The sequence below is a fragment of the Rattus rattus genome, chromosome X (assembly GCF_011064425.1).
Source record: "Rattus rattus isolate New Zealand chromosome X, Rrattus_CSIRO_v1, whole genome shotgun sequence".
Lineage (NCBI taxonomy): Eukaryota > Metazoa > Chordata > Mammalia > Rodentia > Muridae > Rattus > Rattus rattus.
In genome coordinates, this window is record NC_046172.1 from 102,916,608 (window position 1) to 102,934,664 (window position 18,057).

Consider the following 18,057-nt stretch of genomic DNA (forward strand, 5'->3'; position numbering starts at 1 on the left):
TACACCAGCAGCGGGTTTACTCACCGTCCCTTTCCTTGTAATTATTTGTTTTTTATAAAGCAGAATTAAAATTGGAAAGTGGTTAATATTTTAAAATCCTTCTTAGATTCTGGCCAAGCCACAGTTAGCACCTTTTAATCTTTATGGTCCTATCCCTTACCCAACAGAATCACTGAATGTCCATACAGCTACGCAACCTTTGTGTGTGGCCCTTAGTAGATGTAGGTCTAAAATTGACCTACATAGGAACAGTGATTCCGCGTGGTAGTGGACACTCAGCTTTGAGCAAGTGTCTTCGTGTCTTAGTTTCCTCTTCTATAAGCTAACATCTAATCGGACCCTCAGAAGCAACACACACAGATAGTTTACTTCTTGCAGTCACTGTTCATTTATCTTTATAGTAATTCTTTGAAAGTACTATCTTCATAGTACATGTGAAGCAACCGAGACACAAAGAGAGCCAATGACTTCCCTACCCTCCTCTGACAGGTCACCTGCAGAGCTAAGGATTTTAAGGTAGGTATAGGTTCCAAAAGCCTCAATCCACACCTGAAAATGAGGCCCTATCTGCTAAAAAGCTGGTGTGTGTGAGCCACGTTTGGCAAGTGTCTGCTAGGTAGCAGCTGTGGTTGGTACTCAAGGTCTGTCTTTTCTGCACTCAGGATTTAAAATAAAAGAGGCTGATGGAAGAGAAGGTAGTCAGGAGAGCGGGGAGGAGATAGAATGTGAAAAGGGCTGGGGTTGGGGATTTAGCTCATGATGAGCGCTTGCCTAGGAAGCGCAAGGCCTGGGTTCGGGTCCCCAGCTCGAAAAAAAGAACCAAAAAAAAAAAAAAAAAAAAAAATTAGCCTACAGAAAATGCAAAAAATTAAAAAAAAAAAAAAAAATGTGAAAAGGGACCCAGAAGAAGCAAGGTACCTACAGGGATATCTAAGAAATGCGTGTTGCTGGCTAGGCCTTGAAAGAACAGAGTGACTATTCGCCACAGAAAATGGAAGCCTCGGTCTTGCCTATTGCGTTGCAAACAGACACTGACTGAGCATGCCTCAGATACCTGAGAGATTCGCCTTTGATCCCACCCTAGCCCCGAGGCGCTGATCGGGTGTGAACCTGGCTTCCCGAGTTCACCTCGCAAGTCCGCCCCAAGCCGGGCGGGGCCTGGCCGGACTGCTCTAGCTGCCCCGCGAGCCCGGGGCACCAGCCACGAGGTGGCCGGCACGGGGCTGGGTCTGGATGGCTACGTGGAGGCGGGATGGCCGGCTAACCGGCAGCCAGAGGTTCCTGTGTGCGGGGCTGGCGGGGGCGTTCAGCCTCAGTCTCACCGCTCCCCTGGAGCTCGCCACTGTGCTGGCCCAAGTCGGCAGGGTGCAAAGCCACTCCCAGGGACTGTGGGCCACCGGACGCCGCGTGTGGCTGTCCGAAGGGCCAAGAGCCCTGTGGAAAGGGAATGGCGTGGCGTGCCTGCGCCTCTTCCCCTGCAGTGTGGTGCAGCTGGCTGCCTACCGAAAGTAAGAGCCCAGCGGGAGGGGTCGGGAGGTTGGACTGCAATGGCAGAGCTACTACTCTGCTGCCAGCCCCGGGAATCCTAAGAGGTCCCAGCCTCCCTTACTTCTGGAAGGTGGGGCCGAAGTAGGGTGGGGGCGGAGGTTGGCTTTGGGGCTACAAGACCATATGTATGGCTCCTATGGCTCCTAAAGTACAGTAGCAGTTTTTTCAAATGCTCTTGAGATTCCTGCCCTGCGAACTCTTATGAACTCTTAAGTCTTTGAGGAACGAGAGGAGGAGGGAGAATTAGGAAATGGTATCTGGAGGTAAAGAAACAAAAAGGCTTCCCAAGGAGATGAGTTCTATCCATTCCCAATGTGTAGTAACTTGAAAATGTTTGCTTTTTCTGGCTTAGGAAAGAATGCTTTTGATGGTGTTTAAAAAGTGAGACCAGTGTCTTAAGGAGTAAGTGCTTAGTACAGGAAGAGGGACCAGTCTGTTGCCTTAAAAAGATTCCTGCCCACCACCCCCAACTCGAAACTCAGCCTAACTTGGCTTTAGGATCCAATGGAGCCCGCACCATCCTTTCCTCGTCCTTTCTCTTCAGCCTAATGTTTCCCCCACTCCCAGCTGTCCCCTGATCTCATCCTGGGAGTTTTCTCACCTCCCACATCAGCCTTTGCTACTGAGGGTAAGATCGAAAGATGCAAATGACGGATGCAAGTGAGTGACCTTCAAAAGAGCTCAAGGATATTTGCATGGGAGGTGGAAAGGAAGCCTAAAAATGAGAGCCGGTAATGGCGACTCTGGGGGAGGGGCTGTTCCTCTATTGGGGATGGTCTGTAAGTTCCTCATTCCGTAGGCTCAAGGCCAGCTCTAGAGACTGGCCTTGGCTCTGAATTAGACAAGCATCTACCCTCCGGAGCTGATCCGGACACTCTTTGTTTTGTTTTTACGTTGTTTCCAGTGCTGGAAGTGAAACCCCAGGCCTTGGAGCAGGCTAGCGAGGTGCTTTACCACTATATATTATTCCCAGCCCTAAGAACTGGTCACTCCTAACCACAGTTCAGCCTTGAGGGAGAGTCAAGAGGTTAGTTAAAAGGCTGGGAGGCTTGACTGGCAGTTGACACTCTGAATGGAATCATCCTTCTCTTTAAAGTGTTCCCAACCAGCATTCTCCTGTGGCTTCTGCTGTTTCCCCCCAGCAACATCTTGCCTGCAGTCTGGACTTTTAATGATTCAATTGTTTTCCCTGTTTCCCTCACTTCTCCACAGAGTGGTAGGGAAATCTATCATTGGATAAAATAGAATGTATACAAAGGAGCAGAGGGCGAGAACAGATTTTCAAAGCCTGATTCTAATGGCATTGCTTTTTTTTTTTTGTAACCATCTTATATATTTACACCATTTGGCTTTCATAACTTCTGCATTCTGCCTATAATAGTCATAGGACACAGGACAGGAAGCACTATGTCCATCTTTACTGATATAAAACTGGGCTCACGCTGGGACACCTCAAATCAGTGACAGTACTGTCACTTGGCCTTCTGATTCCAAACCTCATACTGTTTGTAGCACATCACACCACCTTCCTCTCTGCACTCATTAGACATTAGTTAGAACACAGAAGTAACCACCACAGACATGAAGCCAGAGGAAAATGCAAGAATGAAAGAATTATGGTCCCCTACCTCAGTTTATAACATACTAGTTAAAAAAAAAAAAAAAAACTGGTATGTCTCCATCCACACACATAAAGTTCGAGGTGGCATGTGACTGCTGTGAATCAAATACTATGGAAACGAACACCAGGTGAGGGATGAGGAGGTGGGAAGGCTTCACAGAGGAGAAGAAAATATCTGAGTTTGGCCTTGGGAGAATGAGTAAGAATCCGATAGGCAAAAATGAGGCGTTGCAGGGAATGTCAGCACAGGCAGAGAAGAGGAAGAGCATGCAGCATAACCGGCTGGAAAAGCAGGTTGGAATGAGATCTTGAAAATCAGACTTGGTATGTGAGGAGGGCTGTGGAAAATATTTATGCAGGGTGGGGGAAATGCTGGAATTAAAAAAAAACCCTCAAGGGGAGGGAAGTGATTGTCTCATGGTGGCAGGGTAGGATGGGAGAGAAGAAAGACTGTGTGGGTGGAAGCAGCAGCTAGAGAGAGCATCTGGAATGAGATGGTGACAGAAGAGCGAAGAATTCCACAGACTAGATTGGCTAAGGTTATTTTCTTTCTGAAAACCGAAGAGAAACATTCCAGTGAAAGACAAGGTATAGTTAGAAAGGTTGATTAGCTGTGAAGCCACGAGGACAATCATGGCCAATCATTATATCCATTCATTTGTACTCTCTCCTGACCATGAAGTTGCAAAACAGGTGACTGGAAATAACAGTACACTGTCTGATTGGAACAAAACATCCAGCGTAGTCAGTGAATGAAAAAAAAAAAGTGCCCATAATTACAGTGACAGAGCTCAAGCTTAAAAACAGAGCGTCTGCGCAAGGTCCTGGGTTCGGTCCCCAGCTCCGGAAAAAAACAAAACAAAACAAAAAAAAAAAACAGAGCATCTGGCTCTTTAGTCCACAGTTCTGTCTACTACTCCACAGCTAAAATGTCTGCTTAATTGGCTGAACAATGAAAGGAGATTACTGGTTAGAGTGTTGGGTGCTATGTTTCTGCCACAAACAAATAACAGCTGATACAAGGGGTAGCTTTCAAATGCATAAAAAAGAAGGTCCTCGGGTTGGGGATTTAGCTCAGTGGTAGGCGCTTGTTTGTGAGCGTAAAGGCCTGGGTTCGGGTCCCCAGCTCGAAAAAAAAAAAAAAAAAAAAAAAAAAGGTCCTCCTCAGCTTTACTGCAAAACTGCTTGTTTGTCTGAATATACATTAGTTTGGATCCCGACAGTTACAAATTGTTCGGAGCCAACAGCATTTCCTTATTACTCAGCCAGTCGAGAATTTGTAGTGGGGTATGTTGGCTGCTAGCTTGTGTTAGCGTTACAAGTACCGATCGCATATATCCAGGGGTGTGTGTAGAATCTGAGCTAGCTGAAAGGAAGGGGTTCCCGCAGATCAGCAGCGCATTCAGCCTCCATGGAAAAAAGCTTCTGTGCTCACTCATTCATATGTCCATGAGGAAGAACAAAATTGGAGCACTGCTGCCATAGCCAGTCAGACAAGAATTTTAAGATACAGGGACCAACGTGATGTCATCTGTAGCCTAACGAGGTTCTCTACCTTGACTGTTTTTTTAAATGTGTACAAGTGTTTGCCTGCATGTACTTATGAGCATGCACTAGGTACATTCCTATACCCACAAAGGTCAGAACAGTGCACCAGATGCCCTGAAACTGGAGTTATTGATGGCTGTGAACTGCCATGTGGGTGGTAGGAACCAAACCCTGGTCCTCTGGAAGAGCAGCCAGTGCTCTTAAGCACTGAGTCATCTCTCCAGCCCTTTGACTTTGCTATTGTAAGGAAAGATTAGTGGTTAAGAGTCTAAAGAACTTCCTTCAGACTACTTCATACAACAAGCCAACATAATAAGATAGTTCAAAGACTTTAGTAAGCCAAAGGCCTGTTTCCCCCTAGATGCCTCTATCAGCCATTTCCTTGTCAGAGCTGCTGAGCTCTCTCCTACGTGATCTAAGCTGAGAACTAGCCCAGGTTCTGGCACATTATGGTATGTCAACAAATGGACAGTAAATTAGCCTATGTCCTAGAATGGTGGAGTGGTTTAGGGAATGAGATTGGGATCATGGGAAAAAAATGGTGCTTTTGCATTCCAAACTCAAAGTGGATTTTCTTTTTTGGCCTGATGCAGACAATATGATGATCATTTCTACTTCCTGTGTCTCCTGTCTCTCCAACCTGACTGGCCAGAGGGGGAAAAGCAGTAAGCCAGCATTAACATAGAGGCAAATGGCCATTGGTGAATACCAGTTCTAATTCTCTGTGTATCATTTCCTGTCGACGCTGGGAGCATAGCCAGGAGTCCAATTGAGATGCACCAATAACCCCTTAAGGAGATGTCACGAATGAGCTCCTTTTTACTTGGGAGCAGAAGCAGTAGCCTGGAATGGCCCAGCTGCTTTCACTTGAATGGCCACTCGTTATTCATCAGGCCGGCTGTCACCTAAACAACAGGAAACCTACCCTTCCACCGGAAGTTTGAGAGCCAAAGAACTGGGAGTGCTTTCATTCTGAAAAAGATAAAACTATTATTTTAGCCCAACTCTGTTACTTACTTTTATTCCAAACCCTCAGTACCTTCTCCCTATACCATTCCTTGGCAGAAAGTACTATTTTTCCTGTTTTCCCAGCCTCCTCACTAAGGAATGAACTTGCTTTTTTGTGACCTGGAAGGGTGTACTGTGCACCCCTATAAATATTTCTTCTGGGGTAAGCACTCAAGATTGGCAATGCCCTGCTTCTCAGAAGGCTTCTAACAGGGTAGTTTGTGTTTGTAAAACTCCATAAAGTAATTTTAACTAAATTGTAAACCTACTAAGAAATACAAAGCATAGTTTGTCCAAAACTCATGCCTACCATCCACACTTCACATACTATTTTTAGACGGTCTCTCTTTATAAGCTACACTAGCCCCATAACACCAATCCCAAACTCTTTGTTGAGGGGTGTGCGTGCGTGTGTGCGTGTGTGTGTGTGCCTGTGTGTGTTTGGGTGTGTTTGGGTTTTCTTTTTTTAAGATTTATTTATTATGTATATAAGTACACTGTAGCTGTCTTCAGATACACACCAGAAGAATCATCGAGATCTCATTACAGATGGTTGTGAGCCACCATGTGGTTGCTGGGGAATTGAACTCAGGACCTCTGGAAGAGCAGTCAGTGCTCTTAACCACTGAGCCATCTCTCAAGCCCGTGTTTGGGTTTTCTATTTGGTTTTTGGCAATGCTGGGCATCAAACCCAGGGCCTTGAGCATGCTAAATTAGCATGCTACCACTGAACTCCATCCACAACCCCCTTGTTTCATTTTTGAGTTTGAGTCTTGGCCAAGCAGGGCTTAAATTGCTCAAGTGATTCTTCCACAGCCTCCTTAGAAGCCATGACTTGACAAGACCTGGCTCCCACGTCTCTCTTTGAAATATACTAAAACCTGGATGAAGGTAGACTCCTCTTCTATGTTTGTTCTTGGTCCTAGTCCCTTTTCCCTTTCCCAGGCATCTACTTGTATGCTCCTCCTAAGTACCTGTGTATGTTACACAATACTCCCAGGTTTTATTGTTTGTGGTGGCCATATACTACAGATCACTTTACAGCTTGTTTTATTCATTCATCATGGCTTATTTCTTGTGTTTCTATGATTTGTCTAAGTTCATTCATTTTAACCATCTGGGCTCCATTGAATGGCAATGCCGTCCTTCATCTGTTCCCCTACATTTTGCCATTTAATTGTTGGCGATTTCATTGTTATAAGGAATGTTTGTAGTGTGTCTTCATGTTTAGAGCTGTAAGGGTTACTCTAGGCTGGGAAATGGAATTATGGAGTAAATACCCGTGCTCCTCCAACTTTGCTAGATACTGCAAAGCAAAGGGTGAGGGTTATCAGTTTCCACACAATCCCCTCATCATTCGCTGTGATGCCAGTCTGCTGGGTGAGAAGTAAATATCTTGTCACAGGTTTTTGTTCATTGTTTTTCTAATAACTGGTAAAATAGTAACATCGCTTATAATCACCATTATCATTATTAAGGAAACTAATTCTTTTTTTTTTCTTTATTAACTTGAATATTTCTGTATTTACATTTCGAGTGTTATTCCTTTTCCGGTTTCGGGCAACATCCCTTCCCTCCCCCTTCCTTATGGGGTGTTCCCTCCCCACCCTCCCCCCATTGCCGCCCTCCCCGACAGTCTAGTTCACTGGGGTTCAGTCTTAGCAGGACCCAGGGCTTCCCCTTCCACTGGTGCTCTTACTAGGATATTCATTGCTACCTATGAGGTCAGAGTCCAGGGTCAGTCCATGTATAGTCTTTAGGTAGTGGCTTAGTCCCTGGAAGCTCTGGTTGAAGAAAACTAATTCTTTAGACTAAATTTAACAGTATATTTGAGCAAAACCAAATCAAACTCCAATCAGATCGCGCCCAGAACCAAGGAGTTTCCAAGAAGTCTAACCCATCACATGACAATTAGATAGCATTTCCAGGAAAACAAAAAGCAAGGTATGGAAAACAGCTTAATTGGTGACAGTTCAGTCATCAAGCCAGCCAACTGATATCATTAGAGCCTAATCAGCTAACTGGATGTAGGGCCTTTTGCAGCTAGCCAAAGCCCAGTGGCTACAATTAAAGTTAACATTGGCTTGGTCTACTGGGCTCAAAACTCAATTTCTGGGATGCTGGACGTAGGATGTACCTCAGTGACAGAAGTGTATACCTAATGTGTAGAACACTCTGGCTTCCATTCCCGGTGCTGGAGGAGAGTGGGATTTCTGTTTTCAATTCATTTCAGGAAATTCTGTTCCTTTTAAGTGTGAGGAGGACGGAAAGTTTGCAGCATGCAATTGCCAGGTGTTTTTGTTTATTTACAGACCACTGGCAAGTTAGATTATTCAGATCAAAGGTGGAGAAATGCTGGAAGTGAAGTGGGAAGATTTGGAGAAGATATTCATCAGAGGCTGAACTTCCTTATAGTTAGCTAGCATTATATGATGGTGGAATTTAAATTTACTACCCAGTAATTCCATTATAATTCTATGATATTTTTCATGTTGTGTGGTGGTTTACATAAGAGTGGCCCCCATAGGCTGGGGATTTAGCTCAGCGGTAGAGCCCTTACCTAGGAAGCGCAAGGCCCTGGGTTGGGTCCCCAGCTCGAAAAAAAAAAAAAAAAAAAAAAAAAAAAAAAAAAAAAAGGGGCCCCATAAACTCATATGTTTGAATGCTTGGCCCATAGGGAGTGGGATTATTAGGACATGTGACTCATTGTTGAAATGGGTATAGTTGGGGCTGGAGAGATGGCTCAGTGGTTAAGAGCACTGACTGCTCTTCCAGAGATCCTGAGTTCAAATCCCAGCAACCAAATGGTGACTCACAATCATCTGTGATGGAATCTGATGTCCCCTTCTGGTGTGTCTGAAGACAGCTACAATGTACTGATATACATAAAATCAATAAATAATTCTTTTTAAAAATGGGTGTGGCCTTATTGGAGGACATACAGTCACTTTGAGGGTCTGCTTTGAGGTCTCATTTGTTCAAGCTATGCCCAATGTGACTCAAAGTCACCTCTGTCTGCAGATTAAGATGTAGAACTGTCAGCAGCTTATGTGTGCCTGGATGCTGTCATGCTTCCTGCCATGATGATGATAAACTAAACCTCTGAACGTGTAAGCCAGCCCCAATTAAATGTTTCCTTAATGAGTTGCTATAGTCATGGTTTCTCTTCACAGCAATAAAAACCCTAAGACACATTGTAAAATAATTCCAAATGCTAGGAAATATTTGAAGCCTTATAGAGCATACTAGCACAGTCCAGACCTCATATCTGAGCTTTCTCTGTTTCCCACCACCAGGTTTGTTGTGTTATTCATGGATGACCTGGGCCGTATTTCCCAGTGGAGCTCCATTGTGGCTGGAAGTCTCGCAGGCATGGTTTCCACGATTGTCACATACCCTACAGACCTCATCAAAACCCGATTGATTGTGCAGAACATGCTGGAACCATCTTACAGGGGGCTTATTCATGCTCTTTCTACTATTTATCAACAAGAAGGGTTCCTGGCCCTTTATCGAGGGGCATCCCTCACTGTTTTAGGTAAGGTGGAATTCGATATCCAAGAAAAGGCTGTTCGTTGACACATGTGGGCACATGTGAAGGTAGTTTGTACCTCTGTCTTCTGTGTACTAAAATTGCAGGCACAGATCACCATAGCACAATTTTAGAGGCCTAAGGATTGTAGGCCAAGCAATGCAAGTGACTCAGAAAAGCCTGGATTCCAGGTCACCCTCAAAACTGCTCAGCTAACAGGAGTCTTCAGTGTGTGTATCCATGTGTTAGCACAGCAGGATCTCAATGGTATTCGTAGCCTTTGACAGAGCTACAGATAAACAAGGCCTCTGTTTGCCAAATGCAGAAGGGTTGACTTAGTCCATGTATGCAGTACTAAATGAGATCAGTCAGTCTGTCCTCTGGAAAGTTGGCTTCTAGGGTACTACTGTCCCCTGAGTATCTTCACAGCTCTCCTGCAGATCTTTCTTATCCAATATACTTGGCTTTTTTTAGGTCCTCTGACACTGCCAGCTTGCTTAAGTTTGTTCCTCAGCCTCCTCCCTCAGCTTTATTTTTACCCTCTATGTTGGCTTTCTTTTTTGTTGGTGTTTATGTTTGTTTGTTCGTTAGAAAACAAATCATGCTATGTAGACCAGGCTGGACTCAAACCTGCAGTGATCCTGCTGCCTCTGCCTCCTTTGTACTAAGATTGCAAGCACATATCACCATACCCAGCCTTCTTCATTGGCTGTCTTGCCCTGCATCCCCTCTCCAGGTGAGCCCATCTTGTAGCTTCAACAAGCACGAGGATACTTTAACTCCTAATATCTTTAATTGTAATGCTAATATTTTAGGGGTGCTCTCTGGGTATTAAGTACTTTTCCAGAAGCTATGACTATATTTTTGCATTCAAATATTTTTATCTTTATTTTTTAGGTTTTAATATAATATTTTTAATTCTTTGAGAATTTTACAAAACGTATTTTGATCATATGCATCCCCAATCCTCCCCTAACTCCTTTAAGATCTACCCCGTCACCTCCCTACCCCCTCTCAACTTCATGTCATCTTTGTTAATAACCCAATCCAGTCCAACTGTGCTGTACACACACCTATGGGTATAGAGCTATCCTGCAGCTCATGGTCAATCTATCAGAGCCACGCTCTTAAAGAAATAGAACTCTCCCTCCCCCACAAAAACTTATTTTTACTATTTTTTAAACCTAGAGTGGCCTGGAACTTTCTAGGTATTCCAGTCTGCCCTTTAACTCTTGATTGTCCTGCTGCCTCAGTTTTCTGAGTGCTAGAATTACACATATGTGACACCTTGCCAAGGCTGTCTGACTTACTCTTTTTTTTTATTTATTTTTTTATTTTATTTATTATAATTTGGGGGTATAGTTTCTGTTTAGTATTTTTTTTGTTTTGTTCTTGTTTTGGGGGTTTTTTGTTTTGTTTTGTTTTTTGCTTTGGGGAGACGGAGTCCCACTATTATAGTCTTGGCTGTTCTGGAACTTTATCTGTAGACCAAGATGGCTCCTCAAACTCAGAGATCTGCCTGCCTCTGCCTCTGCCTCTGCCTCTGCCTCCGCCTCCTCCTCCGGCCCTCCGGTCCTCTGGCCCTGCCCCTTGTCCCTTGTCCCACCCCCGACGCCGGGTCCCTCTTGCTTTGGCCCCTGGCCCCTGGCCTCTGCTTTCTGCCTTCTGCCTTCTTCCTTCTGACTCTGTCTCTGCTTCTACCTCTGCCTTCTGCCTTCTGTCCTAGCTCAACAGCTCATCCCTGCATCATCTTCCTTCCTGACTCTAGGAACTCAGCCTCTCCTGCAGGCTCATGTTCCTCTGTGGCCCTATGCCTGGTGTGCCCTGTATACTGCTGCCAGACTGGGATGATCTTCCCAAATGATCTGCTTTGTTTTTACTCCATTCCTTAAAAGCTAAAGGAGAAAGCCAGAATTCCTATGGCATTCCAGATCATCTGGAGCTGGCCCCTGCCAATCTGCCCTACCTCATCCTATCCTGTACTATGTATGCCTCTCCCTGCTCTCATGTTCAAGCCATACAAAAATGTGTGTGCTTCTTTGAGATACAGTGCTGATTGTATTTGCCTGGACCTGCCTTTCCTCTCTTAGTGTGTCTTTGCTCAAGTCCCAATTCAAAAGTTCTGTGTTCTAAGCCACGGGTGATGATACATGCATATAATATAATCCTAGTACTCTGGAGGTTAAGGCAGGAGGATGATGAAATCCAGGCTTATCTTGGCTATGTAAGTGTTCCTGTCTTGACTATACACAAGCCGGTCTGTGATCCCCCTAGCTTCAGGAGGTAGAGACAGAAGTAAAAGTTCAAAGGCCCATCTGGGCTATAGAGTTCAAGCCAATCTAGGCAATTTACTGTGGTCAATGTCAAAAAGTTGAAAAGGTGACGGCGGTAGGGGAGTAGTGTTGGGACTATATGTTCAATCCCTAACACAACACAGAGAGACAGAGATAGATCTATTTTCTTTCAATTCTTTCCTGGTTCTTCAGGGCAAAATTAATATTCTGACACTTGTGCACATAAAGCATCTTACATAACCCACTAAATGCACAGGGATGTTAATATGTAGTATTCCCTAGTTAGTACCTGTATTTGATGGTAAATTCTCCAGAAATTAGCTTGCTCTGAGCTGTAGTCCTAGCACCTGGCATAGTGCCCAACACTATTTAGAGACAGACTGTAATATAGTGAAGGCTGGGCTTGAGCTTGCTGTGTAGACAAGGCTGGCTTCGAACCGGTCATCCTGCCTCAGCCTCTCTAGTGCTGAGATTATAGACATGTGCTACCATGCCTGGCTTCCCTAAATGTTTTTCGATGAAAATAGGAAGTTGGGGGCTGGTGAGATGGCTTAGTGGTTAAGAGCACTGACTGCTCTTCCAGAGGTTCTGAGTTCAAATCCCAGCAACCACATGGTGGCTCACAACCATCTGTAATGAGATCTGATGCCCTCTTCTGGTGTGTCTGAAGACAGCTACAGTGTAATCATATATATCAAATAAATAATATTAAAAAAAAAGAAAATAGGAAGTTGGTGAGTCTTTTTAAATATGTTTATTAAATATAATAAATAAACAATAACCTACTGCTATTCTGCTTCCTTTTTTGGATGAATTACATCTATAGCCTTTCCCATCTATTAGATCTCTTTGTGTATTTTTATTTTTTACTTTTATGTATAGGGGTATTTTGCCTGCATTCACATCTGTGTGCAGTGCCCATAAAGGCTAGAAAAAGGTATCAGAGCCTCTGAAACTGGAGTTACAAATAGTTCTGAGCCACAGTATGCATTCTGGGAATTGAACCTGAGTTCTCTGCAAGAGCGGCCTGTGCTCTAAACCACGAAGCCATCTGTAGCCCAGATCTCATTTTTTGAGGGACAAATTTAATCTCTCTGTGAACTGAAGATGGCTCTGAAAGTTTCTGGAAATGTGTAAGAGTATCAGATAGCACATTATTTGCTCACTGTCTTAGTTACTAGGAAGGTAGAGATACACAGTGTATGATACTAACCAGGCCTTATGATATCTAAGCCAAGTCAGGTAACCTCATGGGCACAGTTATCATAAATGTTTCCTTCTTCACGAGAGGACAGTCCTTTTCTAGCAGCCAATACAATATCAAGTACTCAACGGAAGTGCTTTATTTTTATTTTTATTTTCTTTGTAAAAGTCTGTGTGCGGACACATGAGTACCTGGGCTGTTGGGGGGCTAGAAGATAGTGTCAGATTCCCTAGAGCTGGAGTCACGGGTGGTTGTGAGCCACCCAATGCTCTACAAGAGCAGTAAGTGCTCTTACCTTATGGGCCATCCATTCAGTACCATGGAAATGACTTTTCTCTCTCCATGTTTCTTTTTATTTTTCTCCTTTTTTTTGTATCTCAAGCACACAGAAAAGTTCTTAGAATTATAAATAACCACACACTCACTGAATAATGCACCAGTTTATATTTTTACTTTATCACATGTCTATGTATCTCAGAGCCATTCATAAATCCATCTTCTTCTTCGGTGCTTTTAGTGTAAGTTACAAATACCAGTATACCCCCCAAAGCCTTCAACATCTGTTTCACAAACCCAAGTTCAGTTTCTGGGTTAGGGGTTATTTCCTTCTGCCTGATGCAGTGTCTCGTGTACTCAAGAAGCTCAGGCTGGCCCAAACCTTTGCTATGTAGGTAAGGATGAACTTGAACTGCTACTGATCCTCCTGCCTCTACCACCCAGATGATGGGATTATTGGTGTGTGCCGCCACACCTACCTCTAAAGGTTTGTTTACAGGCCTTTTGTATAGCATTTATTTACTATAAACTGTACAACCTTGAGTGAGCAGCTCTTACATCCCGACCTTACAGTGCTGTCACTCCTGCCCCCAGAACACGCTTTTGCTAGCTGACTGGAAGAGCTTTAAGCAGCCCTGGGCACCACTTATACACCCTTGTGTTTCCCCCCAGAGGCATTTTTTTTTCATCCAGACAGTGGTTCTCCAAGACGGCGACCTCTCTGTACTTGATTCCCAGGTGCTGTTCCCTTCTCGGCTGGCTCTCTTCTAGTTTACGTGAACCTGGAAAAAATCTGGACTGGACCCCGGGACCGCTTTTCTCACCTGCAGAACTTTGCCACTGTCTGTGTGGCCGCTGCTGTGAGCCAGACTGTCTCCTTCCCCTTTGACACTGTGAAGAGAAAGATGCAGGTGCGGAGCATCGGGGTGGGCGGAGGGTGGGGTGGGGGTGGCGGATTACCTTGAAGCATTTGCAGTGGAGTAACCACAAAGAATATTTTGATTCCACCCACCTACCTCCCCATCCTGTTCTACAGCCGCACCACTGAGGACATTTTTCTAAGAGCTCAGGACTGCTTATGCAAATACTATGCAAACCACTTCTGCTAACCTCGGGGCTACTAGCTTAAGCCAATGCCTCTACCTCTCTTTTATGTATCTGTCTTCCAGATTAGTCTCCCTTTTCTTTCCTGGTCCCTGGTTACATCACTTATGGTTCTTCTTCCTCCAATACCAAAAATGAAGGAGACTGCATAATGCAACCTGCTAACTTGCCTTCTTGATGCAGGGAAGATATAGCACTCTTTCTTGTCGCTGTGCCTTTCCTGACTGGCAAGGACTAAAATAAACCAAGAATCATTCAACAAGGGGCCTGAGAAAGAAACTGCATTTCAAAAGTGTTCTTTCTTTGGTGCAACTGTCCATGCATCGTCCTAACAATTACTAGAGAAACATGTTCTCTACAGAACACAAAAGCAAAATCAAAAGGTAGAGGCTGCAAATTAACGAACTAGCTTAGCCTACATTCTTATCAAAAGCGCCAATCTGATCAGTCGATAAAATATGAGGGCGTTACAGCCACCTGTGGCTAACCAGAATCCAAGCAAGACTGACTGTTTTTGTATCTTCCCCTAATCCTGTACACACTCCCTTGGCTCCTCTGCCTCTTCGGCCTCACTTAGTGACTTACGTGTCCCTGAAGCTCTGTGTGGAAATGAATGTGAGGTCATTTGCATGCCACTTGAAATAAGAAGTTCCACTTGTTGGTTTCTCCACATGACTCTGACTTGTTTCTCCAGTTTCTCAATGCTACTCCCAACTTCCTGTTTCCCTGCTACAGTATCCTTTGGCCAGTGTGGCCAGTGCCAAAAAGCCTGAAGGGACTTGACTTCCTAGTGGTGTCTTCTGACAAGATGATACTCCACTCTGGCACTCCGATCCCCAAAACATCTCATCTGTCTGGGTTTCTTCTCTCCTGTCCTTGTCCAGATGAACCATTGCTACACTGGTATGACTATAGTGCAAAACATAATGAACATAACTTCTGATTAAAAAAAAATAATGCCCATATTAAAACGTTTTTTTAATATTTATTTATTATAATACATCATACAGCTTTCTGCCTGCATATACACATGCAAGCCAGAAGAGGGCATCAGACCTCATTACAGATGGTTGTGAGCTACCATGTAGTTGCTGGGATTTGAACTCAGGACCTCTGGAAAGAGCAGTGGTGCTCTTAACCACTGAGCCATCTCTCCAGCCCTTAAAACGTGGTTTAAAGGGTTGATTTCACATTATGTATGTTTGGTCACAATAAAAAAAAAGTAATGGGGGGCTGGAGAGATGGCTCAGTGGTTAAGAGCACTGATTGCTCTTCCAGAGGTCCTGAGTTCAAATCCCAGCAACCACATGGTGACTCAACCATCTGTAATGAGATCCAATGCCCTCTTCTGGTGTGTCTGAAGACAGCTACAATGTACTCATATACAATAAATAAATCTTTAAAAAAAAAGTAATGGACATGTGGTTGTTAGAAATTTTAGGACACATAGCAAAGCAGGAAAAAAAGGAAAATGCCCAATACCTATAGATTCTAATAGTTACTAGTTTTTCCTATGTATGTTCACACACACACACACACACACACACACACACACACACACACACACACTTGCTCTCTCTTTCTCACACACACATATTGGCAATGTGTGAATGCAGTTTAGAAACAAATAAAAAGAAAAAGAAAAAGAAAAGCTACAAATAAAAGTTGGTAGCTTGCTTTTTTTTACTTATCACATAGCAGATACAGGTCCAGACAATTAACTGTTCAGTTATCAAATGTCATTTTGCATTTGAATGTTAGAAATAGCTGAAATTTCTCAGCTTCTAAATAATGGGGCTAGTTCTAATTTTTAAGTGTAACAACACTTTAATAAAATCTCTTGTGTTTTTCACATTATATTCCTAGAAACTGACTTGTAGGTCACAAGGCCTGAATGAGTCTAAAGCATCCTAATTTTTAGGTATTGAGGACTGAGCCACAGGACATGTGTGACTTAGACTAGTATTCTACTGCCCGTAAGCTACATCCCCTGCCCTTGCATATTTTTGTGCGTGCCAAGAGCTCCTTAAATTATCAGGACAGGCCTTGATCTTCCCATATAATCAGGAAAGGCTTCAGATTTAAGAGCTTCCTGCCTCAGTCTCCAGGGTACGGGGATTTCCAGCATGAGCTACCATGCCCAGCACACTTCCTCTCTGTTGCTCATGTGAGCTCGCTCCCTAGTTGTTTTTTCCTTTGTTTTTTTTTTTTTACATTTAATTATTTATTTATGTATTTCATGTGTGTTAGTGCTCTGTCCGCCTATACCCCTGTATGACAGAAGAGGGCATCAGACTCCAGTTTAGATTATTGTGAGCCATCATCTCTCCACCTTCTTTGTTTTTAAGACAGGGTTTCTATGTAGCCCTGGATGTCCTAGAACTCACTGTGTAGACGCAGGCTGGTCTCAAATTCAGAGATCTGTCTGCTTCTTCCTCCCAAGGGTTGGGATTAAAGGCCTGCGCCACCATGCTGACTCATAATGAAATTGACACTCCAAAAAATTAGAGGCATTCATTTGCACCAGCAGTAAGGGCGGGTGGTCCATCTCCTGTCACTGTCATCAACTGTCACTTCTCTAATGCATTGTTTACAAGTGAGATTGCACAGTTGCCCTTTTGCATTGCTTTATAATTTGTATATGTTCTTTGCCTATTTTTCTGGGGTATCTAGATTTTCCTATTGTTAGTAACAGGTCTTTGCCTAGTAAAGGTATCAACCTTCGCATGTACTGCACATTCTCTTTCATATCATATTTTCTAACATTTGCCTTAATGCTCCTTCTGTGGGATTTTTGAGATAAAAAACCTCACAGTGTAACCCAGGCTGGTCATAAAACGTGTGCCAATCTTCTGCTGTCACCTCCTAATTGCTGAGGTAACAGACACACACCACCTCTTCCAGACCTGTTTATGTGTTATGATGATATATTTTGAAATGTGATGTGACTATATACTTTTGTCCTTGCTTCTTTTTTGTTTCTAACGTTATTTCTCTGCTTTAAATTTCTGCCGCTACAATCCTTTTAGTCAGTACTGATGCAATCCAGAACCTCACACATGCTAGGCAAGGGCTCTACCACTGATTTATGTCCCTAGCCCCTAGCCCTATGGCTAGTCACCTATTTGTTCCTTAAGTACATTTTAGTATGACTCCAACACTTAACATTTTATTACATTTAGGATTTGTAGTTCGCCAATTGCTTGTGCACCATTTGAAAATAATCTTTCTTTTCTCACCCACTATGTGATGTGGCCTTTACCGCACAGTAAGTCTGTCTTCCCAGGGTCTCTATGTCTGGCAGCGTGTTCTGCTCAGTTGTCCTTTTGACCGTCCTTGCACCAGTACTGTCCCATTTCAATGTTCACGTCTTTCTAACACACTCCTAACTTCACTGCTTTTCTTTACTTTCCTTTGGTTTTTCACAGTCACCTGTCCTTCCTGGTAAACTTCAAATCCGTCTTATGTTTAGCATTGAAACCGCATCACAGTACAAACTTGCAGTAATTCATGTAAAACATTCCGTTTTCTTTTCAGGACCACAGTATGTGGCCCTTCTTTAGTTCCAAGCATCTTTCTTTAGGTTTAATCATATCATATAAGTCTGCTACTACCCAACCTGTTTAACATATTCAAATGCTGACTTCATAAGTTGCAATCCTAGGACACCTTTAATCCCAGCTCTCAGGAGGCAGAGACAAGTGGATTGCTATGAGTTCAAGGCCAGCCTAGTCTACAGAGTTCCAAGACAGCCAGGGCTACACAGACAAACACTGTCTCAGAGAAATAGAGACAGCGAGACAGAGACAGACAGACAGACAGACAGACAGACGCATGTGCGCGCGCACACACACACACACAGAAGGAAGGAGGGAAAGAGAGGGAGGAGGAAGGAAGAGAGAAATTCCCAACACTTTGTATC

At 43.7% G+C, this 18,057-nt stretch overlaps 1 protein-coding gene across 1 annotated transcript in view; it reads left to right on the plus strand.

Moving 5' to 3' along the window:
* The first annotated feature begins 1,203 nt into the window (after window positions 1-1,203).
* Slc25a43 (solute carrier family 25 member 43) overlaps window positions 1,204-18,057 on the plus strand; it is a 33,672-nt gene continuing 16,818 nt past the window's right edge. Inside the window, 3 exon segments of the mRNA XM_032889472.1 lie at window positions 1,204-1,508; window positions 9,022-9,263; window positions 13,770-13,942. Of these exon segments, the coding sequence (XP_032745363.1) occupies window positions 1,234-1,508; window positions 9,022-9,263; window positions 13,770-13,942 (690 nt within the window). The 5' untranslated portion in view covers window positions 1,204-1,233.